Source organism: Heloderma suspectum, chromosome 3 (assembly GCF_057233095.1).
Source record: "Heloderma suspectum isolate Gila_16-S chromosome 3, 16-S_ref, whole genome shotgun sequence".
Taxonomy (NCBI): domain Eukaryota; kingdom Metazoa; phylum Chordata; class Lepidosauria; order Squamata; family Helodermatidae; genus Heloderma; species Heloderma suspectum.
In genome coordinates, this window is record NC_139460.1 from 197,173,979 (window position 1) to 197,201,753 (window position 27,775).

Below are 27,775 nucleotides of genomic sequence, written 5' to 3' on the forward strand. Positions count from 1 at the left end.
TGTAGAGTCCCTTAGCTGGATCACGGTGTTTACCTAGAAACACCTGCCTGGCCAACTCTCTTCTGAAATTTAAGAAGTTTGCTTAAACCTTTCTATTTAGGAAGGCATTTGGGATAATGGGAGATTGCCAAGACTGGGTTTTAAATTAGCTGAATTGATGGGCTCTGCTTTGCTGTTCCACTATTGTGATGCATATTTTATAACTTTTTAGGTGTTTTGCATTCCCTCCCCCCACCTTTTTAAAAAGTGAATTCTGAATCACAACAAAAGCCCTAGTGTTTTGGGAGGTAGAACTGAAATTTTAGATATTTATAAAATGAATAATTTATATTTTTAGTGGGTTTGCTTGCCAAATACTATGTTATTGATCAAAGCATTTGTTACCACCGCATCTCCATTCTCCATCTTCTTGGAAAATTTCTACATCAGTTTTTCCCAAATGTGCCTGAACTCTAAAACATGTTTTTATTCTGAATTAAAACTGGAACAAACTTCACTTGTACACCCACATTTTAAAAGTAAGAATTACCAGCCCTCAAAGGAGTCCACCCCCCACCCCTTCATGAGATACTATTCTGAGCATACATCCTAGCTGGATGAGCAACAGACAGCTTCCTTTAGTTCTTCATCAGGAGAAACTGAATGTTCCTACCATACCTGATGAAGAGATGGGCAGAATTACCTGCCCCTAGCAGAGGGTAATTGGAAAGAAGCAGGGCCAGAACACTCAGTGAATCATGCAGAGATGGAGTGGGCAACCTCTTCCATGGGTGAGTACTTTGGTTCAAGGGAGTCTTTAATTATTTAATTTATAAATAAATGATAAAATAAAGAACCTTGAAACCCCTGCAAAAGAAAAACTCTCCTCCCACAAAACCCATCCCAGAACAAACAAACCCTCCACTCTCACCCAGAGTCAGTGGAAGAGAAGGTATTAGCCCATGCAACAGAGTCCTTCTGGCCGATAGGCCTTCTGGTCAGGAACAAAGTCTCATGTGATGGGCACGCTGGAGGCTTCTCTTTTGGGCAAGCCATCTGCGATGAGCTTGTCTTTTCCATCAACATGGTGAATCTCAGCTATATTCTTGAAGTTTCTGCAACGAGTGCTGCAACAATATGTTGCCGTTCTTCATTGTCTGTCTTTTGGATGTCTTGTCTTTGCCATCATTTTCTTTTGTTGTTTTGGAGCTGGTCAGAGACTTGGACATCTTCTTCTCTGTCAGCTGCTCTAGGCCACTCTGCACTTTAAGCTTTCTCTCTTTTGGTTCTCCTGCACCAGCATCCCCAGCTGCTGGTTTCCAGTTTTTGAATGGCTTTGTTGTTTTCAGAGTCTTGACTGCCACAACATGAGTGGCTCGTGTGGCTTCTGGGACTCCTGCACCAGGAACATGGATAACAGTGTCCTCTTCACTCTGAAAGGGCAAACTTGGAACAGCAAGAGCCATGGCAGTTGTACCACAACAGTTTCTTTAGCTTTGCCATTGCTCTGAACCTTTGCTGTAGATGTTAGGGACAGTTTTCCTGTCAGAGGTCATAAAATGCCTGTTTTATGTGTTGTGGGATCAAGCATCTAAGTCAGAGATTAATTCATGTGGGAACTCCAAACGTGTAAAGACCTTGAGCAATGCCTTAGTTATAGAAGTGGCATCCTACTATCTTACTTAATTTATTGCTTTTTAGCCAATCAGGCCATCCGCATACAAAAACAAATAGAATTCTCATATCAACCAGAAGGGGAACCAAAATACAAATTGTTAATAAAATAATTAACAAAAACAAATTAAAAACATTTTAAAATCCTAAAACAATATTTGCCAGCATGTTATTACCATGTTTACAGATTTAGTTTTTTTAACAATGACTTTCGCCTCTCCAGGGCTCGACTGACAAACTTAGCAGTCCTACATGATGTATAATGATCCATTCCAGCTAATAATAACCGAGTTATATTTGCACTGGGAGTATCCTCAAGCGCAACTAATAAGGGCTCAAGGTATTGCTTCCTCAAATCGATGTACAATGGGCATTCTGCTAGAAAGTGCATCATGTCCTCTACCTTGGGACAACCAGCTGGACAATCTGCACTCATGCCATGATGGGTCCTATAACGTACCTTCACCTCCATCAGTTGGAGTGAGTTCAGTCTGCCCCTAGTCATGAGCCCTCTCAATTCATGCGAGGTGATGGAAATCAAATACGGGGGAACCTTCCCCGGAGAGGTCATGATGAGAAGTGGCATCCATGGATCTCAGTGCCTCAGCATCCGGATATCGTGTGGTAAAATCTACCACTGTGAGAACATACTTTTTTCCACTCTGTGTTGGCTTTGCAAATGGTCCAACAATATCCATGGCCACTGTATAGAAGGGTTTGCCAATAAAAGGCAAGGGATTTAAAGGAAATTTCAACTGTCCTCCTGCTTTCCCCCACCTTCTGGCAGACTGTACTGGCCTTGCCATAATTGATGACTTCCTGCACAATATTAGGCCAGTAGAACTTGGCTAGTAAATGCTGTCGTATTTTGCCAATCCCCCATACGTCCAGCCCAGAGAGTTTCATGAGCCAGACTTGAGCTGATCCCAATATGGCTGTGGGAGCTGGACTATAAGGAAGGCTGAGTGCAGGAGAATTGATGCTTTCGAACTGTGGTGCTGGAGAAGACTCTTAAGAGTCCCCTGGACTGCAAGGAGGTCCAATCAGTCAATCCTAAAGGAAATCAACCCTGCGTGCTCATTGGAAGGACAGATACTGAAGCTGAAGCTCAAATATTTTGGCCACCTAATGCGGAGAGAAAACTCCCTGGAAAAGACCCTGATGCTGGGAAAGATTGAAGGCAAAGGAGAAGGGGATGGCAGAGGATGAGATGGCTAGATAGCATCACCGATGCAATGAATATGAACTTGAGCATGCTCCGGGAGAGATCGGAGGACAGGAAGGCCTGGCATGCTATGGTCCATGGGGTCACGAAGAGTCGGACATGACTTAACGACTGAACAACAACAACAACAACTGCCCCTCAGCTTCATAACTGTCCTCTGTTCGCAGGTAGCAGTTTCCTGTAAAGCAGGCCCTTATCCCCCCAGATGTGCTCTCTTTTTATCTCACTGAACTGAGTCTCTCTGTACAGCTTGAGACCTCAAAAACCTAAGGCTAGGATCTGTTACAGTTGCCTGTCTGAACTCACTGTCAACTGATGAACCTGCCTTCCAGGAGCGCAGAGGATACAGTAGTCTCGGGGCAGCCACTCTGGTTGCTAAGCGATGAATCTGACTGGGAGTAGGCCCGAATTCCTGTGTCTACTACAGGGCAGGCCTCTCCTACCTTAGATCTGGATCTGGCCTTCTGGCCTTAGTTTGTGATCTTGTGACTAAAAATACTTGTCTCCCAGATGTCGTAATATCTCGGCCCAACACAGAGGGCTCACTCTGTTCAGAATTCATCCCCACCTCATACGTTCTCTCAGATCCTCTCCATGACACAATAATTCGTGCCAATGGAATCAGCATAGATTTGCCAGTAATGCCTTTGATAGTGACATGTTTCTGAGGTAAAGTGTCCTCTTTATTAACCACTTAAGGGTTCATAAGAGACAAATCTACCCCTGTGTCTAAGACAGCTAAATAATCACTTCCATTTAATGTCATTCTCTCTCTCAAGGTGTTATCAATGTCTGGCACTTTTTCCAGATAACTGTGGAATTTAGCAGCATCTGGCTGTGTTCCTTTGATTACTTAAAAGGTGGAGCCTGTCTAAGAGAAAATCTTTCATCTATATGAACTTTTCCATTACATATAGCCACTGGGGCACCATTTTCAGACTCCATGTCCAGTGGCATTTCAGACCACGTGTGATTATGCCTCGGGAATTATTTAATTTGGATCTCAACATTGGCATGTATTTAAGTTTCTGTACAAAAATGGTTGAGTTGTGGGATTTGCCTTTGCTGTTTATCACCTATTAAGTTTTTGTCATCTACATAGCAGTCTGCACAGTGAATTCAACCTGCTAGGCCACTGGCATTAGCAATTTTAGGAATATAGGAAGCTTCCTTATACTTGGTTAGGTTATTTGCCCATTTAGCCCAGTATTGGCTATTTTGACTGGCTGCAGCTTTCCAGGTCTCTGGCAGAGGATCTCCTGGTACCTGACCCCTTTTAACTGGAGAAGCCAGGGACTGGAGCTGGGATCTTGTACATGTAATGCAGATAATCTTTCATTGAGATATGGTCCTCCCCAAATTTCTGTTTTGATTGTTCTAATTATATATTCATCACATTGGTATCCTATCCTTCTTCCAATGATCTTAAGAAGAGGTATACAGGGTTATGCCATTTTATTATCACAACAGCCTTGTGAGGTAGGCTAGGATAAGAGGTAGTGACTGGCTCAAGGCCACCCAGTGAGTTTCATAGCTGAGTGGGATATGCCACCTCCCTCTAGTCAGGGGTGTTGAACCTCAGGCCCTCAGGCCAAATCTAGCCCACCTGTGATTCCAGTCTGACCCTCCAGGGTTCTCCAAAGGCCCACATGCCCTTCTACTGGCCCCATGCCTTTCCCCTTGCCGCCAATCATTTGGTGGTTTCTCAACTTTTGTGTGGTGGTTTCTCAGCTTTGCAGTCCCCCCCTCCCGCCCCATTGTGAAAAGTTGAAATGCATCTCCTAAGGTTTAGCTATTGGCAGTAAGAGTCTTAAATTGGTATTTTTGATCTTTTGGCCACACCTCATTTGCTGTCAGCCCCACTCACCCTGGAATGCGCCCCCCAAGAGCTTCTTCAGAATTGAATTTGGCTGCCCCTTGCACTGAAAATGGTTTGACACCCCTGAACTCATCCAAGTTTAATGCTCTGTTCACTATACCACAGAGGCTTAAGCATTGAAATAACAGTTAAATACAAATCTGTAGGACTGACATAAAAGTTCATAATATTATCTTCTATAAGAAGAGAATATTACTTTCAGGCATTGTGAAATATGGATTTCAATTTACCCAGGACTACTCAGTTGATCAGGCTGAGAGGTTTGGGATCTTATGAGGTGGAGAAGAATACTCACACAACCAATGTAGATGAAAGAAAAGGAGATCTATTGAAATAAAAGAAATAAGCAAAAGTAGAACCTCCCCAGAGAGTTGCACGCTCTCTGAGGCTGAAGAGGTTACACACCTCTCAGGCACAAACTTAATTGCAAAGAAATCTCAGAGAGTTTCAGGCCCTCTGAAGCTCAAGAGGTTGCACGCCTGTTAGATAAAAGCCCCAAACCAACAATCCTCAAGAAGTTGTACCCTCTTCTGAGGCTTAAAAGGTTGCATGCCTCTTAGGCAGAAACTTAGTTACCCAAATGTGGTGCATTAAATGACTAAATATACAGTTAGTCCCTGTTTGTTGCTCAGCTCCAGATCGGTCCACCGCAGCAAATGGCCCACTGAGGCAACAGTGATACAGTGTCAAATTGACATTTTTGTAGATGGCCAGGCACCTCCTTCCAACTCCCCAACATCTCTATAATCATAAAGTGCCGTCTTTGTTATCAGAACATCTGCAGATACTGGCCCATGTCCATCTTCTGTAACTGATACTTTGGCAATCTTCAGCACGTACTTCAGCACCCTCATCTGGCCCACCTGCAATAAAACCATTCATTCTCCATTCACAACTCCCTTTCCTGATCAAGGCTATTCACATGACATGGACTGGTTTAGAATGTTGACCTTTTTACATTTCATAGTGTTCTAGATTGACACTCAGATGCTTTGGGTCACAGATTACATCTCAGGATGTTTAGAATTCAGGCATGTATTCACGGTCAAACTTTGCATTCTATTTCTTTTCACACCACATTTGTTACATTGCAAAAGAAAACAAGAGTATATTGTGGCGCCTGAAGTCTACAAGATTACTATGAGCAAGGGGGGGAGGTTATAGTGGGAAGCCATTTTCATTGACAAAAATCAGGTAAAGGTGGATTTAAGAAATGGGAGAAATTAATAGAAGTAAATATTTAAGGGAAATATATGTTGATATGAGGAGACATTAAGAAGATAACTTGAAGAAAAATAGGAAAAATAAAATCACACTGTCAGCATTGTGTATCAATAAACCAATTCATTTGTTTCAGTTAAAGTCTTGAGTCTGTGGTCTTTGGCACTGGTCACACTTTACCCTCTGACCCACTGGTTGCAAATGTGCAAATGTTGAACTCAGATTAGACCACCAAATTAACAGGTGTTTAGAACAAGTCCCATTTTCTTTTAAAACAGAAAGCAAAGGGCAAAGGTCTTTTCACATTCATTCTTTTCAAGTCTGCTGTGGTGCTAACATTGCCTGCATCAGTGTTGTCCTTTTCCAGCCTGAATTTTATTTATTTTTGTTTATAAAGCTTGTTAGCCTCTTCTCTATAAAATACCCAAACTGATGTACAATAAAACAAAGAATTAAAACAATGTATCTGTTAAAAACAAAACATTTCAAACCAGCAGCAGTTTAGAAAAAGCAGCAATAAAACACTGATATAAAATCAACATCAACTCAGCCATCTGACAATGCTGTTTTAAAAGGCTTTGCTGAATAAGCCTGCTTTAAATTGCTGAGTAAAACAGTACAAGCATGGACCCAGGCACGTTCACATAGAAGCCTGTTCCACAGCAGGGTGGGCCAGGAAAGCTCTGTTCGGTGCCCTCATAGTATTAACTTCAGGCAAGGCCTCAGCTGGAGGAAAATTCTGAGAGTGCCTTGGACTGCAAGAAGATCAAACCAGTCCATACTCCAGGAAATAAAGCCAGACTGCTCACTTGAAGGAAGGATATTAAAGGCAAAACTGAAGTATTTTGACCACATCATGAGAAGACAGGATACCCTGGAGAAGATGCTGATGCTAGGGAAAGTGGAAGGCAAAAGGAAGAGGGGCCGACCAAGGGCAAGATGGATGGATGATATTCTGGAGGTGACAGACTTGACCTTGGGGGAGCTGGGGGTGGTGATGGCCGACAGGAAGCTCTGGCGTGGGCTGGTCCATGAAGTCACGAAGAGTCGGAAGCGACTGAACGAATAAACAAAAACAAAAGGCCTCAGTTGCTGATATATTTTTTGGTCTCCCAGGTCTTATTGTCCCTTATAACCCTAAAGTTGTTAGTAACAAAAGAAATGAACAACGAATGCAAGATCAAGAGAGAGGAGCTGTTTATATCCTAAAAACAGCCCTCTGGTACTCTTACAATTCCATCCACTCAACAAACTGCATACCCAGAAGCAGAGTGCCAAACAGTTATCTTTATATGACCCTCTTGCATCTAATCAGTACTGATGGATCATCCTTAGAAACTATTGACCACAACAATGCACTTATCATCTGCGGCCTACTCAAGGTGCTTGTAATGTCCTTTATGACCTTTTGAAGCTTTAAATGGCTTGGATTGGCTGGAGAAGTCCACCTCCCTTGTTTACACAAAAGGGCACAGAGCACACCTCCTATAGCTAGCACTGAAAGGGGAAGAGATGAAATAATTGAACAGTGCACCTATGAGTAACCTGGCAGGGAAACATAATACTGTGGTACATTCTCTACAGGGAGATCCACCAGTTTGTTTATGTATTGATTATTAAATTGTACCTTGCCTTCCTGCCAATTACTGGCCCATTGACAGTCCCAGTTCCAGGTGTTGGAGGGCCCTTGGGCAGGACTCACTTCCCAGTCCTGCCCTCTGGGCCTAATGTACATCACCTCCCAGAGGGAGGAGACAAGGCATGTGGAGGTTACAGAGACTTCTCCTTCCTCCTCTCATTGGTTGCTTACTTGGAGAAGGCAGGAGAAGAGGCACCAACAGCAAGGACCAGAACCAAGATGCTCTAGGGACTGGTATCACTTCCTGTACTGGTGTGGGCCTCAGCAGGTGCCCAATGGATCTAACCTCAGACACCAGGCTTACAATCAAGATTAATAGCAGCAAGTAATCATAAGTTTATCACCTTATCCAGTTCTTGCCTAGTGGTGAGGACTTCTCTTTTTAAATAGCCCATTGACAGCAGTTTGTTTCTAATTTTATAACTTTCAGATTTGTATTAATTTTTATATTGGATGTTACTATTCTGTGGTTTTATCCTTTGATTTTAAGCTGCGTTGATTTTTAGCAGAATAAAGCATTCTCTAACGAATCCAGTTAAGGTATTTTTTTCCACGTCCTGGAATTTTGTCAAAATTTGTGAATGTTTTCAATTTGTTTTTTATTTTATGAGATCATTTTTCAAATATGATTTTCAAAACATTACGTAATGCTCTTCAGATGGAAAGAACATGTGATTTTTCATTCTCCTACTTAGTTCATTTATTAGTTTGGTTGAAATATGATGACATGATGTACTTTCTAGTTGGCATGCAGACATGTCTGCAATATACAAAACCAAGTCTTGGAGCTGACGGCATAGCGGCAATGAGATTTCAGAATGTACTGGGCCCTGAACAGCTGAAGCTGAAGGAAAAGGTGTAGGATGCAAGAGAATATTGGTGTGCCACTGCTTGCTGTGATATTTATTTGTTGTGAGATGCTGCCCATTGTATTAAAACAGAAATTGTGTGTAGTAGCTGACTTTATGCTCAAAACTCTTGATTGAAACAACAGAATTATTGTTAAGGGTGAAAGAAATTATAGATCTGCCCATTGCGCCAATGGGGCACTTATTCCCAGTGCTGTCCACAGAGCTTGGCATGCACAGCTTTTTTGTGGTTCTCAGAAACTACCACTGCTGCTGCTCCTTGTTAGCTGACAGCCAGCCATTTTACCATGGGAGAACAAACATGTTGCAATCGCTGGGCCATCACAGTGGATAAGACTTGCTCTTGGAGTAGCCTAACTACCCCAAAGTGGTGTTTCCTCCTTTCTCTGCCACACATCAAAATGGCTAAGACACAGAGCTGGGAGCTTATATAGTCTTCCTTATAGTCCAGCTCTCACAGCCATACGTTACTACTGGGACAACCATAGCTTTGATTATACAGACCTTTGTCGGCAAGGTGATGTCTCTGCTTCTTACTATGCTGTCTAGGTTGGCCATAGCTTTCCTCCCAAGGAGCAAGCGTCTTTGAATTTCATGGCTACAGTCACCGTCTGCGGTGATCTTGGAGCCCAAGAAAATAAAATCTGTCACTGCTTCCATTTCTTCCCCTTCTATATGCCAGGAAGTGATGGGGCCAGATGCCATGATCTTGGTTTTTGTAATGTTGAGTTTCAAACCAGATTTTGCACTCTCCTCTTTCACCCTCCACAAGAGGCTCTTTAGATCCTCTTCGCTTTCTGCCATTAGGGTGGTATCGTCTGCATATCTGAGGTTGTTGATAATTCTCCCGGCAATCTTAATTCCGACTTGTGATTCATCCAACCCGGCGTTTCTCATGATGTACTCTGCATATAAGTTAAATAAGCGGGGCGACAATATGCAGCCTTGTCGTACTCCTTTCCCAATTTTGAAACAATCGGTTGTTCCATATCTGGTTCTTACTGTTCCTTGTTGTCCCTCGTACAGGTTTCTCAGGAGACAGGTAAGGTGGTCTGGTACTCCCATCACTTTAAGAATTTGCCATAGTTTGTTGTGATCCACACAATCAAAGGCTTTAGCGTAGTCAGTGAAGCAGAAATAGACGTTTTTCTGGAATTCTCTTGCTTTCTCCATGATGCAGCGAATGTTGGCGATTTGATCTCTAGTTCCTCTGCCTCTTTGAAACCCAGCTTGTACTTCTGGTAGTTCTTGGTTCGCATACTGCTGAAGCCTAGCTTGTAGGATTTTGAGCATGACCTTGCTGGCATGTGAAATGAATGCAATTGTATGGTAGTTTGAACACTCTTTGGCGTTGCCCTTCTTTGGAATTGGAATGTAAACTGACCTTTTCCAGTCTTGTGGCCACTGTTGAGTGTTTCAAATTTGTTGGCTTATTGAGTGCACTTTAACAGCATCATCTTTTAGGATTTTAAATAGCTCAGCTGGAATACTGTCATCTCCGCTAGCTTTGTTGTTAGTAATGCTTCCTAAGGCCCACTTGACTTCACTCTCTAGGATGTCCGGCTCAAGTTCTGTGCTTTCTCTCTTAAATGGTGAGTACTTTGGTTCAAGGGAGTCTTTCATTATTTCATCCCCACACCCAGCTAAAGCTATGAGGTCTAACTGTGCCTGAAGATACATAGCTACCATACATTAAACAACTGCTCTAAAATCACTGTGACGTTCAATTGTACATGACCTGGAGGCATGTGCCAAAATAGCAGAATCCTGAGTACAGCCTGGATATATATCATGAATTAGCCATGTATCATCACAACATTTGGATAATACATTTTTTCATCAACTGTAAAATGACAAACTTGTAGTGTGAAAAAAAGATCTGACCCTAAGTGATGATAATGTAAAATCCACTTCCAAGATGATCAAAAAACTTGATTGATGCAAAGGGAACTGCAGTTCTGGATAATAATCTTGTGGAATTTATTTTGAGGATCTAAATAATCTACATATTATTTTGAGGATCTAAATAGTCAATATCATCCAGCACTGCTTGGAGTTGTGAGCCCACCACACTTTCCAGCACCTTGCCCAAGAATATCTTTCCCTGCCAGCTGCAGGACAGCAGACAGGGAGCCATCTTAGTCTCCCTTAGTAGGGAGTTCTACAGCCTGGGAGCAGCCACAAAGAAGGGGCTCTCTTGCATCACCACGAAACATGCCTAGAGAGGCACTAGTGAAAGAAGGGTCTCTATTAGGGCAAACCCCAGATGACCCCACTTCAGTTGAGGCCTTGAAGTATGTGGAATCTCTGGAGCTCATCGTATCACCACTTTCCTGGCCTGAGGAGATTGCATTACCCTCATCCTCAGATTCTGAAGACTCCACCCCAGAAGCCTCAGTCAAACCACAATTTCGTCCCCATGTCGTTGTAGCCAACACTTATAAAATCAGCCAATACTCCTTTAAATACAGGAGGCTTTTTCTGACAGGTAGCAGTAGCCACCTATATTGAGCTGCAGCCTATTTAAAGCCTCAGTGAACCCCAGATTGCTCCTGGAGCAACATCTGAGCCCGGATTGTATCTGTGTCTTGTGTCTACCCAACCTGACCTTCACTGGGAGCTGTACAAGGTCCTGCAAATGACCTAATTCCTGTTGGCTGTAGACCTTCTGCTTGAGCCTGAACTTTCAGTTGGATTCCCATTCAGGCTTGCATTCCAACCTGGTCATACTCACCACCAGGAACTAGATATAGATAGTCCCTGATGCTGCCTCTATCAACAGCTCTGAAAGCTGTTGGAAGAAAGCTCTCTTCTTTCCTAAGAATTCCAGACAGTCAGAGGAAAAACCCAGCTATACATTCTCCTAGCCCTTTGCTTCACATTCACATGTGAAGCAAATGGAAGGGGTTGGAACAATTGGAATCTGAGAAATGGCTGAAGGAACATTGTGGCAAAGTGGGACAGAAAAGTCAGTGTAGCAGCTGGAGAGAGTTGAACCCACTGGGTGAAGAACCTGGCCAGTGCTCTTCTCAGTTCCCAATGGGGTGGGGTGCCTGCCAAGTAAGAAACAGTACCTCAGCTTGTTATGTGGCAGAAAATCAGTGCAGGGGTTGAATACACTTGTTGGCCATCTGGAGTAGAGAAACACCAAAGTAGAGGAGATAAGATTTTCTGGAGCCGTGTTTCTTTTTTAGTTAGTACATGTCTATACCTCCAATAGCTGAAACTCTCTGGGTGATTCACAAAACAAAACTTAAAACAATAAATTCAATAACATAGCAAAAAAATAATATAAAAATCTTAAGTTTAAAACAGAAAAACAGAATAAAACCAAAGTAGTAACCAAGAAAAAAGCCGGCAGCAGTGTAAAGATCTAAAAAAGCACTAATGCAATTTTTAAAACAGAAGGACCAAAAAGCTTGGGAAAATAAAAGGTCTTCACTTGGCATCAAAAAGACCACAACATAGGTGTCAGGTGAGCCTCTCCAGGGAGGGCATTTCACAACGGGGGAGTTACCTTTCCTTAGTAGCCACTTCACCTCATTCAGTGGGATCACCTGGAAAAGGACCTCTGAGGACGATCTTAGGGTCCATACAGGTAAATATGGAAGGAGATGATCCTTCATGTTGGTCCCATCAAAGAAGAAACACAGAGCAAGTGAGAGAGTGTATTGGCCCCAGGCCTGGAACCAAGGCACCTGTAGTGTTAGAGGGGCTTAGAGATCCATAATGATCTGCTTAGGTTCATTATTAGTGCAATTCCCTTGCCTCTGAGCATATGAGATAAGTCAAAGGTCAATAGCGGCCTCAGCACATTCCATACTAACGAGTGGAGTGTTTTATCAAGATGTGCCTGGGAAGTGAAGATATGTTTAGGCTGAGCTGCAGGTGTCTGTGCCAGGAAAGCTGCAGACGAATGCTAATTAACCCTTGCTGTTGTCATGCTGCCTCGCTGCTGACATGTATGGTATCAAACCCATTTTACCCCATGGCTCTGGGTTCAGAGAAGCTGTCTGATCCAACCATTGGGTACGCCTGTGTGCTGATTGTACTCAGTAAAGTATCTCCTTGTAAGTAAACCTGGATCTGATTTATCACTATCTTGGCACCTCTAAATTAAGAGTTCGAGGCCTACTGCAGGGGCAATACAGAGAGTATCTTTTATTATATGGGTGGGCAGCCTCTGGCCCATGGGCCTAATTTGGCACATGGAAGTTGCCTATCTGGTCTGTGGAGATGTGGGCTTCCTCCACAGGGCTCCTCCCCAAACCATGCCACCTGGTCTGGAAGCTATGAGGGACTTTGAGAGGAGGCAGGGAGAGGAATCCTCTTATTATTTTTGATCTGTTATTAGATCTTTGCCTGCCCCACATCCTCTCTCCAGTGCTAGAAGGTATGGGGCTGGAGAAGCCACCTGGTTAATATGCCAGATGCATGATCCACCCAGTGCATCGGTCAGGGATGGCTTTGCTGTGCATGAGCCTTCTCCAGTGGAAGTCCTGCTTGCAATGAAGCTGATTCCTAGCTGACACAGCTGATCATCCTGACCAGTCATCTACCAGGTGTGTCAGCCGGGAACCAAATTATGTTGGGTGTATGGCTATGTCCTCCTGATGCCATTTGGCCCATGGAGAGCAGGGTGGAGAGTCAGCTGGCTCCCCACCCAAATATGTTGCCCACCCCTGTTTTATTAGGACTGCTATTCCACCACCACCACCCCCAAAGCTGGAAGCAAGTTTTGGAGTCTTAGTATTGGGTGGGGGAAAATCAGTACTGCATTGCTAGGCTGGTATTTACCTAGCCTTTGCCTCCTATCTATCAAAATGGAGAGCCAAGAAGTTAATACTGACTTACAGTCATCATTCTGTGCCTCTCCTCTGTTTGGAATGAATGACATCCATTAAGCTCTGAAAATCGGAGAGGCCACCCACTACAGGGTCATTTCATGTGTTATTTTGGAACCTATCCCCTACCATGCTAACAGCATCATTTATGAATGGCATGCATGTATACGAATTGCATTTTCCTGGGAAAAAGCTTGTAAGCAGGACTAGAACCTTTCCAGGGCACTGCTTGCAGGTATTTTGCCAGCAAGGGCCATAATTTATACATGTGTGAGTCATTCATCAATAATGCTGTGTGTACTTTGTACGCAGAAATAGGTTCCCTGATAGGGAAAATAAAAATGAATTAGCCCTAAGACAAGTCTTTTAAAATACAACTCACCTACCAACCCTAACTCCCAAGGCACCAAATGCTCTAATTGGATGATTTTGCGAGTATTCATAAATTATTCCTATTGAAAGAAAATTTTATAGGCTTTAATGAACTGGAGGTTGGGTGAGAACTATCAGCCAATCCTATAAGAGAGGGGTAAGCAACTTGGTGCCCTGATGTTTTGGACTACAGCTCCTATAATCCCTGATAATTGGTAATTTTGCCTGGGGCTTATGGGAGTTGTAGTTCAAAATAACTAGAGGGCCCCAGGTTGCCTTCACCTGCTATAGGAGTAGGAGAAAAAGGCATTTTGAATCAGGAACAAAAAACGTAACTGATGTTCCAGCAAGGAGGAATGGGAAAACAGTTACTACATCTCACATGAGTAACTGGGGTGTGGTACCTATTCTGGGTACAACTTGAACAAGGTGTAAAACTGATATTAAATATGTAAAATGTCAAACTTTTACTAACATAATGTTCAATTATGTAATGTTTTCAAGATGGAAATCCAGATATCAGATTGCTTGGCGAGGGCAAAAGGCCAGACTGAATGAGAAGCCTCTGGTTGATAATGCACCAAATTATCAGAGGTCTGCAGCATTTTCTTAGAAGCTTCAAATGCTTTGTTTTGTAACACTCCCCAATGCCATTTGACAGATTTCTTGAGCAAGTCATACAAAGGCTGGAGGAGGGTTGATACATTAGGCAAAAAAGTGCTGTAGTAATTCAGCAATCCTAAGTAGGCAGGCGTTTAGCTCTGAAACATTCTTAGGTCTAGGAGCGTCCTGAATTGCTTTTATTTTATCCTGCACTTGGTGGAGGCCTTGTTGGGCATCCACTTTGTATCCCAAGTAAATCACTTCTGGTCTCAAAAAAGAGCACTTAGTTTTCTTTAACCACAGACCAGCCTCCTGAAGCCAAATTTTGAAAATGTTCCTGTTTTGTAGTGCTAGTATTCAGTATGTCGCCTAGATACATCACTGCATGAGGAATTCCTTGAACCAATTCTTCCATTGTTCTTTCAAAACGGCTGGTGCTGAGGACACTCCAAAAGGCAAACAATGATATTAAAATAGTCCTTTGTAAGTATTGATGGTAACATACTGTTTGGAATCATCCAATATAAGCTGTTGATAAGCATGGCTCATGTCTAATTTTGTAAACAGGTGTCCTCCTGATAAGGCTGCAAAGAGGTCCTCAATTTTCGGAATAGGATATTGTTCCCATTGTGATACTCTATTTATAGTCAACTTGTAATCACCACAAACGTGTATAGAGCCATCAGGTTTTAATACAAGTACAATTGGAGCTGCCCATTCTGAAAACTTCACTGGTTCAATAATACCTGCTTCTTGCAATCTTTTCCATTCCAGCTCTGCTTTTTGCTTCATTGCAAATGGAACAGATCTAGGCTTGAAATAATGAGGTGTACTGTTGGGTTTGACATGTATTTTAGTTGTAATTCCCCTCATAGTGCCTAGTTCCCCTTTGAAAACTTGCTGGTATTTTTTTTAGTACTTCCTCTAAAGCCTGTTCTTCCGATTTACAATGATGAATTTCCTGTTTCCAGTCTGTGTCCAAGTCAGCTAACCAGCCTCTTCCAAGTAAGTTAGGGTCATGCCTTTGCACCACTAGCACTGGCAAATGTATCACTTTGCCCTTATAGGTGATTGTCACTGTGGTGGCACCTAGAAGCTTAAGAGCTTCGCCTGTATATGTGCGCAGTTTTGTTTGGTTTGGTTGTAGTAAAGGTGCCTCCCCAGATTTCCAGAGATTCTCATATGTCACTTGACTTATAAGAGTCACACTGCAACCTGTATCTAATTCAAATGTTATCTTCTTGTTGTTCACTTCCAATATAATTTGAAAAGGGTCCACCTTAGGAATTTTTGTTTCATTTCTATTATAGATGGTATAGGCTACCTCCTCTATACTTTCAGGACATGTCTCTTCCAATGCATATGTTCTGCGAGGATTGGGTTTTTTGTATGTCCCTGTAGGGTTGTACGAACCCCCCATCTTCCGGTCGGGGGGGTGGTTGCAGAGGAGCCAGTTGCGCTGCTCCTGGCCCCTCGAAATCCTCTGGAGCGGCTCTGCATCCGGAGGATTTCACAGAGTGGCACTCCGGCTCCATAACGCAGGTGATACAGTAATGGCAGCTGCCATTAGCCTATCGACGGGAGAAATACAGCCGCAAATGGCATATTGGACGCTACTTGCAGCTGTAAAGCGCTGTTTTTTTTAATCTAAACAGAGCCGTAAATGGCTGCAATTAGGTCAAAGTCAGGGCTTTATGGCCGCAAGTGGCGTCCAATATGCTATTTACGTCTTTATTTTTCCCCGCAATACACTAGCCTATCGCAGGGAAAAATACAGATGTAAATAACGTATTGGATGCCACTTGTGGCTGTAAAGCCCTGACTTTGACCTAATTGCAGCTGTTTACCGCTGTATTTAGGTCAAAATCAGTGCTTTACAGCTGCAAGTGGCGTACAATACGCCATTTGTGTCTGTATTTGTCCCAGCAATAGGCTAATGGCAGCTGCCATTAGCGTATCACTTTGTATAGGGACCTGGAGACCTGCTCCAGATGAAATCCTCCAGAGTTGGAGGTAAGTGGTGCTATTCCGCTGCGGAATTCGGAGGTCGGATTCTCTGGAATCTGGCCTCATTTGACTCCATGGTGGAATTCTCTGACATCCCTGTGTCCTTGTACAGGTACAAGCTGTTTCTTAGCTCCACATACTCTTCTAATGTGACCTGTGGCATTAGACAATTGTGGCATTTTTCTTTTTGGAAACTGCATGATTTTGGTGTGTGCTTTCCTCCACAATGGAAACAATCTTCCTCCTATATGTGTCCTTTGCAGGCCCTTTTGTAAGTTTATCAACATTTCCTTGCAGCAACTGTGTAATCTTCTCTTCACCAGTTCCCTGGAAAGGTGACTGTACATCCTGTATGCTTTTTGTTTCCAGATTCCATAGCTAGGGCCAGCTTTAAAGCCGAGTCAAAGGTTAACTGTGGTTCAGACAGAAGCCTTCTCTGCATTTTCTCATCATTAATTTCACATACGAATCTGTCCCGTAACATCTGAGTCAGGGTTGCACCATAATTGCAGTTCTGAGAGAGCTTTCATAGTTCTGCTACAAACTGTCCTAAGGTCTCTTCAGACTGCCTTGATGGTGAATTAATCTGAATCATTCCACTATCTCACTGAATGCTGGGTTGAAATGATTCTTCAACAGTTTTACTAACTCCTCAAAAGTTTTCTTTCCTGGCTTTACAGGAGTTAACAGATTTCTCATTAAACTGTAGCTGGAGCCCCTATAGCACTGAGCAAAACTGCCCCTTTCTTGTTCTCATTCCTGATATAATTGGCAACAAAAAATGATTTAGTATTTCACAGTACTCCTCCCAGGTTTGTTGTTGCTGATTAAACTGTGAAAAAGTCCCCAGTGTGGCAGCCACTTTCTCTCTTCAAAAGGCATACTCACAAAGACAGTTAGGCCCTTCTTTTCTTGAAGCCTGTGGATTCAGCTGTACTTCATCACCATATGTAATATCATGGACACACCGGATTCAGGCATTTAAAACAGAAACCGTCTTTATTAACTTACAGAATGGAACAGAACAGGGAGGATTGTGGTGATTTTACTGGTTTTAACAGCCGTGTAAGGATTTTCTTGGGCTTTGCAATTTACATTCAGGTACAATATGGGGTATGGGGAGTTTAAAGTTTAAAGAGTAAGAGATGGTGCTTATAGGGGGGTTAAAGCTAATGTGCAATGGGGCAAGTAAGTAGTAACATGCAACTCAATTGGAATCTTACCTTATTCAAGAAAATAAGAATAGTAAAATATAAATAAGAATATAGATACCTGAATTTTCCAAAATTCAGGAGGTGTTGAATGGCACAGGAAATGTATGTGTGTTTAATAAACTGGAAAAAAGAGACATTTCAGCCTGATCTGCAAAGCAGGTAGAGGGGGGAGAAGTAGAAGAAAATGCATTTAAAAAGACGAACTCTGCCTGAAGGTTCACTTAAAACCAGTATATTTCCAGATTATATAAACTATTGAGAAATATATGCTAGATCTTAAATAAATTGTTAGTGAACCTGCAAATTTTAATATTTTAACTGAATTATAATAAGAATTAAGTGTATTTTGTACACTTTGGTATAGTTTTCTCTTTTGTGTGCATGTGTGCTTAACCAATATTTTTCAGGACAGAAAGATCCGGAGAGAGTGTTGATACCTTGATTGAAAAAAGATTGGCAGAAATACTCTGTGCAAATCCCAGGAAAAAAATTTGATGACTGAGAATCTCTGACTTATAAGAAAAAGATCCAAATGTTCCAAATATCAAGAATTATATTAGTCACAAGAACATAAAGATGTCTAGATCAAAACTTTTAAAAGGACCAATATACCAAAGAGATTATAAACTATGTAGCAGAGTCCATGGTAAAGATGTGACTCCATCAAGGTCATGTGCTAGTAACCTCTGACCTTAGAATTTGGACCCTCCATTTTGTTATTTGTCAGAAGATCCAGAATTGTTATCAACACATGCAATAATAATTTTCTTTCTTATCTGTAAAAATTGTATTACAAACAAATCTTCCACCATATATTGTAAGCTTGACTGAGAGGTCAAGTGCTTTAATATGATTGTTTTGTTTTGCTTGATTAGCATGAATAGATTAAATGTTCATTCTGATTAAAGATTGGGTTGATGTAAGAAATCCAGAAAAGATTGATACGCCTAAGTGAATAGTAGATTACTTGAGTTCATGTGTATTACTATGTTCCTGTTGTTTCTCTTGAATCTGCATGATACTATAATACCCTTAAAGTGTGCGAGAAGAGTATAGACAAAAATATTTTAACACACAGCACATATTAACAGAATTATTAATGCAGCATACACACATATAACGAGGAGGGGGGAGAAGATATTTTAAATAGTTTAGCACATAAACGTACATTCTCACTTTAGAAAAGGAATTGATCCAACATCAGCAACTCCACATTGCTCATCCATGAAGCGTTGCTGATAATGCTGTAAGAATAACCATTGGAAAACTAGCCTATAGACCTTGTTCCTGAAATACCTCATTCACATCATCAAAAAGAGGAAAAGGGACCACAAAACAGAATCTCCTAACATTGTACAGGAACGGGCCTACAGAGAAGATAAAAGTGACAGTGTTTCCTGTATAGTCACAAGAAAGATCAAATAAAGACTCAAACAGATGGATCACTAATCCTGAAACAAAAGAAGACCCTGTACTGTCCAAGGTGAGATCAGTGGGCTGTTTTAGAAAAGAACGAAGCAAGAAAGCCTGAGTGACAACAACACCAAGTAATAAGAAAGAATGCTACCTTTGGCTACCAGAAACTGAAAGGCCCTGGGAAGTTTGCAGCTGACTCCATTGCCTTTATCATTAGTCACTGAAGACAAAATGGTGTCCCAAGGAGCCGTTCTTGACCATCCTGCCCCAAAATGAAGAATGGGGTCAGAGAGTAAGCCGAGATGGGGCCCTAACAGGAAGTTTCCTCCTGAGCCAAGCAAAAGACAAGGAGTGACTTTCTCCCTGTCTCAATCATGATAATGAGATCCTTTCACTTTTACATCTGTCTAGAAGCTGATACAGTACAAGCCAAGAAAGAATGAATTTTTAGAGTTGAGCAATGTATAATCACACCAAATGAAAAAGAGATTTGGGGACTATTTTAACGGGAATAGGGATAAAGTGTGGGCCTTGACACCATGCAAATAGACACAAATCAGTTAGCATACATTACTGAACTCTCAAAAACACTTATACATTTAGATTCAGAAGCACTGAGAAACCAAATATTGCCAAAATAGATAGAAACATTTCATACGTAGAAATGCACAATTAGTTTATCCAGTAAGACACTTCACTAAGTTTGTAGTAAAATATTTTTAAGAGAATACAAATGTTTTAGGTTAGTCAGGCATTGTCTGTGAACTCTTGCATACATTTGAGATATATCGGGAATGGGGTAATCTATACACACGTGTGCCTACAGTGAAAAATTGTATTAGTAAGATAAGATAAGATTGATTGATACATCATCAAGCCATATTTCTTTCATCATGTGATTTTATGAGTATCAAGGGGGGATCTTTAAGGATTTTCTTGGGTTTTGCCATTTACATTTGGGTACAATATGGGGTATGGGGAGTTTAAAGTTTAAGGAGTAAGAGACTGCTTAGGGTGTGTGTGTTAAAGTTAATGTGCAATGGGGCAAGTAGGGGAGTAAGATCCATTGTATTAGAAGCTTGCTAGATGTAGATGCGGATAAGAGATGTTTTGACAACCTTGCAACTTTATCAACTGTGTCTTCCTTATAAGGAAATGGGATAAAAAGTAAGGGGTCATAGCTAACAACATGTTGCAGTTTGGGATTCCCCTGTCTGAAAATAAAGGGCAGGCAAAAGGAGCTGTTGACCACAGAAAAGGGGAACTGAGGCATTTTTTGGGTAGACAAGATGCATCGGAGATAGGAGGGGATTTGGGGGAAATGTGTCATGAGATGGGACATATAGGATAACGTGGACCAATAGGATAGATAATTTTGGAATATGTTTTAGAGGGGAGGACACCAAAATAGAAGGGGTATTTAAGTTGATACATGGAGGAGATCTGGGTCTGTCCTCCTTCTTTCATCCTGAACCTGAGATGTTACTCTGAGCCTACGACTTAGTGACTCCTCAGTCATGCTTGGAGAAGGAGAGAGTCCCTTTACCCTTCCTGGTAAAGTAAAAGTGTGAGTATGGCTTTGCTTGGTCAAAGGTTTGTGTGCTTGTTAAACTTTATCTTTCTTTAATAAATACATTTAGCTTATGTCTTTGTTTTAGTCCTTATTTGTAGAGTTTAGGTAAATCTGAGCGAATGTGCACACTCTTATCTCAGTCCCCCAAAGAACCTCGCCTATAACATCAGGGCCAAGCTGAGGCTGTTTAAAGTAGGTGTGCTTAGGTATCCAATACTGGGGACCCTGAAATTTTAGCCTCCACTTTTTCCCTTACAGCCTAAACTCTACGGAATGGCCAGAGTGACAAACTGCTGACAATAACAGAAACACCCTAGTGGTTGTTCCTATACTCTGCATCATGGCACATTGCAGCATTGATAATACAACTTGAACAGCAAACTAATAAAAGCAGAGGATCAAATACCTATCTTTAGAAGAAGGATAAATGGAATGTTGAAGCAGGGTGTGATAAAATAAAGGGTATGGATGAGAGGAAAAGACAATGCAAGCCCATGCCTTCCAGGCTGCACCTTAGGGTGGCAGAGAACCAGGCCACAGGAAGACTTTACTTTTATTGAGAAAAAACTGGCCTAAACAGGACTAGAAATTAGGAAAAAACTAAAAAATGCATGATAACAGATACCTAGGCCTGACCAGTTGCTGACAGATCTATAGAAGGAAAATTAAAGCAGTTCTAAATGCAGAGAATAGGGGACAATATAACAAATAACATAATGCCTAGTTGAGGAAATAGGGGGTGGAGGGACTTAGAAGTGGGTAGTTAGAGCACTAATGCTTCTCTTTATAGGCAGGTGGGATGATGGGCTTGTTTTACAGCATTCAGATAAAGAGGGACTGTTTTTGCTTATGGTAGTTTGACGTAGGCTGAATGGGGAGAGAGGTTTGTTTTGGTTTTTTAATTATTCAAAACTGCCAATCGATTGCTAGTAGTTGTGACTACTGTGGATGTTGCACATGGATTTGATTCCTAACCAGATTGTGGGTAGCAACTGTAGGTGAATATGGTGGAGATGACAAATAAGCTAAGTGCGAAAATGGAAATATGGCAAAATGCGATGGAGCCGGTGTGACTATCAATATCCTGAACAGAGATGGTGGGAATTGCTTTAAAAGAGTCATAATGATGATGCCCAGCTTCTAATCCCAAAACTCAGGGGAAGAACCAAAATATGCTTTCTTTTGGTTTTCCAAGGACAACTAGCAGGGATGACTGTGTAACCTAACATGAAGCTCCAGCTCCTTCAGCCTTATACATACAGTACTTTGTTTTGTTTAATCTGGATTTTAAATTAGATGTATTACAATATTGAATGTGAATAATATTTATTCTGCAGATTTTCCAGAACCAGGTAAGAACCTTCAAGAATGTGTAAAACTCATAAACTGTGAGAAGTGTTTGAAAATTTAAGTGGCAGTTAATTCCATTGCCCAGCTCCTATGCCAAAATTTTAACTCAAGAAGAGTCAGGCTGCTAAATGGGAGGTGGGTGTGGGTGGGAGAAAACAATCCTTCAGAAGCTATAGTTTGTCTGAAGAACTACAAAGAGAAATGATTAGGTCTGTGCTGGATCACTGAATGCTGATGGAGCCTATTTCAAATACACATGACAGCTGCAAGAGAATGTAGCAGAAAGAAAAAGAAAAAGAAAAAAAGCTTGAAATCTTTTAAACAGCAAGGATGAGAACACAACTTTCTAAAGACGAAGTCAGGCAATTTGTTTGACTTACTTATTTGGACTCCTAGCCCATCTATCCTCAGGGCTCAGGATAGCTTGGGTGAAACAGAAGTTGTGATAAAAATGCATTACCCTACTGGAATGGCTGATACCTTAGTAAGTGTGGCCCCCCAACCCACCACCACATGTGGTCCTTGGGGCCAAAAAGGAGTGCATCACTGCTATACAGGAATAGGATTGGTTTCCCTTGCTTTAGCAAGGGAAAAATCCCTGTGTCATTGTGACATCAGCCATTACACAATCTCCATCCTCAACTCAGATCTTGTGCATACCTGGTAACCAAGCAGGAGAGGAGCAAAGTGCTCTGAGAGAAGAGTGGGGATTGATTTAATGGCTATTTATGTCATAAAGGCACAGCTTTTCCTCAATCATGGCTGCAGGATGGGCTGCAGAAGAATAGAATTGAAGAGACGAAACAAGGAAGCTGAGTCAAGGCTGCAGATGAAGCCGCAGACAGGTAGATGTCAGAGTCCTAAGAGATGGTGAGAGGCAAGATGTCCATGAACAGGCAGCCTGAAGGGGAGAGCTGTCCATGCAGCAAAGGTCTGGTCTGGGAGAAGACTGAGGGGTTATATACATGCTGCTAGTGGGAAAGGGTCTTCTGGTGGTCAGACAGGCACAGCGATGACTGAGCCTCCCACCTGGTCTGCTGCTGCCTCTGCTCTGGAGAGCCACGAGATAAGGAAGGAGAATCGGGAACCAAGGCACAGCTCAGGATGGGGTCAGAGGGTTTCTTTGGAACCCCAGGCAAGGCATCCCTGTGATGGGACTCATCAGGCTGTCCCGTGTCTTCTCTGGGAGTGGAGTTTGTGGTGGAATTCCAGTCCTCCTCCTCCTAAGCTCAGTTTGGCTTGAGCTGTCCTCTGCACTTGGTTCAGCCTGGAGTCCAGCACCAAGAAATATTGGTCAAAACCATCTGGAAAGGGGTATAGCAAGGTGTAACCACAGTTCCATATACCTCTCCAGAATTGCAACCATTTGGTGGGCATCCAGCTAATTCCAGATATCTTTGGTTCTTCGTGGACTCTGTGCATCACACATATGGGCTCTATGCCTGCGTGGAGACTCATTCGGGAAACTTCCAAGCTGGATAGATTTTTGGTGGGAACCCCTCCCCTCCATCTCTGGCATATGTGGTTCCCACCTTCTCCTCAGTTCCTTTTTGACCACCTTAGCATTACTTTGTGGGGAACTTCTTTCGACATTCTGCCATGCTGTATTTCTATCTTATCTAAACCTCATTTCTTCCTTCATCTTATTTTTCTTCTTTATCTTCAAAATGAGAGTGAGAGAGCGGAGAGAGAGAGAGAGAGAGATGGAGATTGGTGGTGGTTCTGGGAAGTGTTATTTGCCTCAGCGGTGACACTTTTTTTTTCTTCCTCAGCCTATGGCCCCAAAGCCTCCTTTTATTAGAAGGTGCACAGCCTGTGGTAGTAAGGTGCCCTCTTCAGACGGCCACTCCTTATGTCTTATTTGTTTGGGGGAATCCCACGAAGTTGAAACTTGCCACCACTGCTAATCGCTATCAAAACAGGCTTGCAAGAACAGGTCTGATCGACTAAAAGCGATCCTGGCAACGGGCCCTTTAGGCGGCCGACATGCCTAAGGCACAAACACCCAGGGACCAGCCCTCCACGGCTCCTTCTACAAGTACAGAAGTGGTCACTGTGACCCAATCTTCCCCCCCGCCTATCACTGAGCCGGTGTGAGTAGACCCACCTACTCCGGGAAGGAGCTTGGCCATTTCGGCAGCAAAAAATCTCTCAAAACAGGCAAAATGCCCTAAACTGGCGGCGGATGCCCCGGAAAAGAAGAAGAAAAAGAAATCCTCCAAACAGCCGGAAAAGGAGCAGGATCTCCCTCCTCCTCCTCCTTTACTGATTCTCCTATTCGTGTTGTGCCCACCACACACACACGACTGCTCTGGAACTGGCTTCTATGGTCTCGGAGGGTGAGTTGAGGGATACACCAACCCCACCACCCCGTCCAACTCAGACAACCACGGGACGGAGATGCAGGTCTCCAACACTGCGTCATTATGACATCCAGTCACTCGGTATCAACCCGTGCTTTCCCCTCGACAGCCTTCTTGATACCGATCTCCAGATCGATACCATCGGGATCATTGGACGGGACAATACGACCGTGATTGCTCACGTTCTCCATCCCGAGATTGGGACCGTTTTTCAGCCTCGTTGTCTCCCCCCCCCATTAACAATGTTCGAATGTGGATCCGAGACTCCGTAGGGACTGTGCTCTCTTCCTCGATCGCCCCCGCTACCTGGGAGCTACTTCGCCATCGCATTCTCTTTTTTATTCTGGACAATGCTCCAGCTTCGACACCCAGGACGTTTTCTGCCCTCCTCCTCCGGTACTGAGGCACTCGACATCCCTAGCAATACACCAAACCAGTTGGGACCATCAAGCCCTGCCACCTCCTGTTCCACCTCATGCTTCCGCTGTGGTTCAATGACCTACTCAATCGCAGGAATCTGGGGAGGACTACCAGTCTGACTCTTCCTCATATTCCTCGGTACCTCCATCTCTCTCATCATTGGACAATGTCGTCAGGACATGAGATAGAGCCTTGCCTTCTGAAGGTATGGGACACTTCTCTGAACAGGTACTGAGGATGGTGCAATCATTGGGTGTCGAGGTCCAACAACCTCCCCAACAGATTCACGACCTGGTATTCGATGCCGCTGCAATGGACCTGTCCACACCAGTGGCCAATCCTTTTCTTCCAGCCCTGCTGAGTGCAGTCCAACAGATGTGGAAAGCACCTTCGTCCTTGACCCCGATGTCCAAGAGGCTGGAATTGATGTACAGGGTTCAAGAGACGTATGTGTCTTTCCTCTTCTCACATCTGAAACTGAACTCCATAATTGTGGAGTCTGCCCAAGGTCATTTGCAGAAAGCCCATGCCTTGCCTTTGGATAAGGAGGGTCACAAACTTGATATCGTTGGACGTCATCTCTACTCCTCAGTGGCATTGAGGCTTAGAATTTCCAACTACCAGGCGATGATGGCCAGGTATCAGCTCTCCTTTGGGAGAAAATGGACTCCCTCATCACATAGCTCCCTGAGGATCAACATGACTTAGCTAGAATGTTTCATGCTAAGGCATCCAAGCTCTCTCATCAGCAAATCAACACTGCCTGTCATCAAGCAGACTGCAATACTAAGAGCATGATGGGATCCATTGCCCTAAGGTGGCATGCCTGGCTTTGCTCTGTGGGCCTAACTCCTGAAGCCCGCTCGTGGATAGAAAATCTACCTTCAACAGCGAGGGTGTATTCAATGCCAACATGGATGACCAGATTGACTCCGTGCAGAAAGCCAGAACAACTGCTCGTAAGATGGGCATCGGTCAAGCCCAGCAACAACAGCAGCAGCATCCTCCATACCATCAGCGTCACTGGTTCCGAAACCAGACCTATCCACCTTGGCAATCTGGGGGCTGGACACCCAGATTCCCACAGCAGCAGCACCAGCAGAGAAAAAGCTATTCCTTCCCCAGGTTCCAACAAAAGGCGAAGGGTGCGGGATTCTCTAAACGTCGTTTCTGACTTCAGCTCCGTCCCCCTCCGTACCGACAATTACAATCCACCTTTCGGAGACCTCCTGAGCCAATATTACCCAGCGTGGGCTAGAGTGACGTCAGACAACTGGGTGCTAGCTATTGTCCATCACGGATACAGAGTAGAATTCAACACACACACACCTTTGGGTCCTGTCCGGGTCATCCCACCTTTGGAGGTTCTCCACAAAGAAACTCAATTTCTCTTAAGAGAGGGCGCCATTCAACGTGTTCATCCAAACATCGGTATGGAGGGGTTCTTCTCCAGGTACTTCACGGTACCGAAATGAGATGGAGGCCTTCGGCCCATTCTCAACCTTCGCAACGTGAACAAGTTTGTCACCCCCAAGAAGTTCAGGATGACAACTCTAGCCACAATTCTCCCACTCCTACGGAAGGGCTCTTGGTTTGCCATGATCAATCTCAAAGACGCGTACTTCCACGTAGCCATAGAACGCTCACACAGAAAGTTCCTCTGCTTTGAGAGTGGAACTGTTCCTGCCGTTCGGCCTCTCAACAGTCCCACACATATTTACCAAGTGCATGGCTGTGGTCTGCGCTTACCACAGTCTTCAGGGAGTAGAAATCTACCCATATCTAGATGATTGACTACTGGTGACATCCTCCCGAGAAGCCTTACTGCATGATATCGTGATTGTCTTGGATCTTCTTCGGCCATTGGGACTATGAATCAACGAGGAGAAGTCTCACTTGACTCCCGCTCAGACAGTTTAATTTATAGGGGCTGTCCTCGATTCCAAATCGGGCCAGGCATACCTACTGACAACTTGTGTCACAAACCTTGTCACGCAAGCCACGTTGATATTCTCTGCCTGCCGTGCCAGGGCACACGACATCCAATGCCTCCTTGGCCACATGGCAGCCACAATATCAGTCGTGGAATGGGCTCAGCTATGAATGAGACCACTTCAACACTGGTTCATCCAGAACTTCGACTTAACTCGCAACCCTCTCTTTGTGACACTCTCGATACCGGAGGTCGTTGCTCTCAGCTTGGACTGGTGGATGGACTCCAGGCATCTGACCCAAGGGATGCTATTCCTTCCCTCTCCTCCATCCAGGGTTCTCACTACAGACGCCTCTCTCTTAGGTTACAGAGCGCATTGCGGCCCCCTTCAAGCACAAGGTCTATGGTCCTCCAAAGATACACTATACCATATAAATTTCTTGGAGCTGTTGGCAGTTTGGAAAGCTCTCTGCGCCTTCAAACCGTACCTCTGACATCGAAACATCCAGATCCTCTAGGGATGTACGAAAGTTCCGCCACGGATCTCGGGGAGGCCGAATGCCAGCGCTTTCGGCCCCCCGAAATCGGTGGCGGAACGGCCCTCTACCCCCCCGCCCCCCCGGGATGAGACTTACCTTGGGCGGACCTTCCTGGCGGTGGCGGCTGCGGTGGCGGTTCAGCGGCGGCTGTGGCGGCCAGTCTTCCGACGGGCTGCTGCCGCCGCCATTTCCAGTTTAAAACAAAAACAAAAACAAAAAAAGTGATAGGCTACGTAAACATTTACGTAGCCTATCATGGCTAGGTTTTTTTAAAAAAACGTGATAGGCTACGTAAATGTTTATGTAGCCTATCACGGCTGACTTAAAAAAACAAAAACAAAAACGCACGTATGCAAATGGCGGCAGCCATGGCTGCCGCCATTTGTGTTCCTTATTTTGGCACGTCTTAGTCTACGTGAACATTTACATAGACTAAGACAGCGAAAATAAGGGGAACGCAAATAGCGTAGCGTCTACGCCTCCCCCCCAACCATAAACATAATTCGCGAAAGGTAAGTACCTTTCATACATCCCTACTTACCGCTACTACGGATAGACAACTTGATTTCCTGGGACCGGGGCAGGATCCTTCACACTGATCTCCACACCCTGAACCTCATGGCATGGAGGATCCACCCACCCACCATTTTTCCTT

The 27,775-nt window shown here is 43.5% G+C and overlaps 1 protein-coding gene across 2 annotated transcripts in view; it reads left to right on the forward strand.

The window, feature by feature from the left end:
- Nucleotides 1–27,775, forward strand: part of SH2D4B (SH2 domain containing 4B) — a 214,759-nt gene that overhangs the window by 46,749 nt on the left and 140,235 nt on the right. The window contains exon 2 of one of the 2 annotated variants that reach the window (XM_084845291.1): nucleotides 19,020–19,057. The exons of the other annotated variant lie outside the window; for it this stretch is intronic. Coding sequence (XP_084701417.1) covers nucleotides 19,020–19,057 — 38 coding nt within the window. The remainder of the gene's footprint in view (nucleotides 1–19,019; nucleotides 19,058–27,775) is intronic. 2 annotated transcript variants of the gene reach the window in all.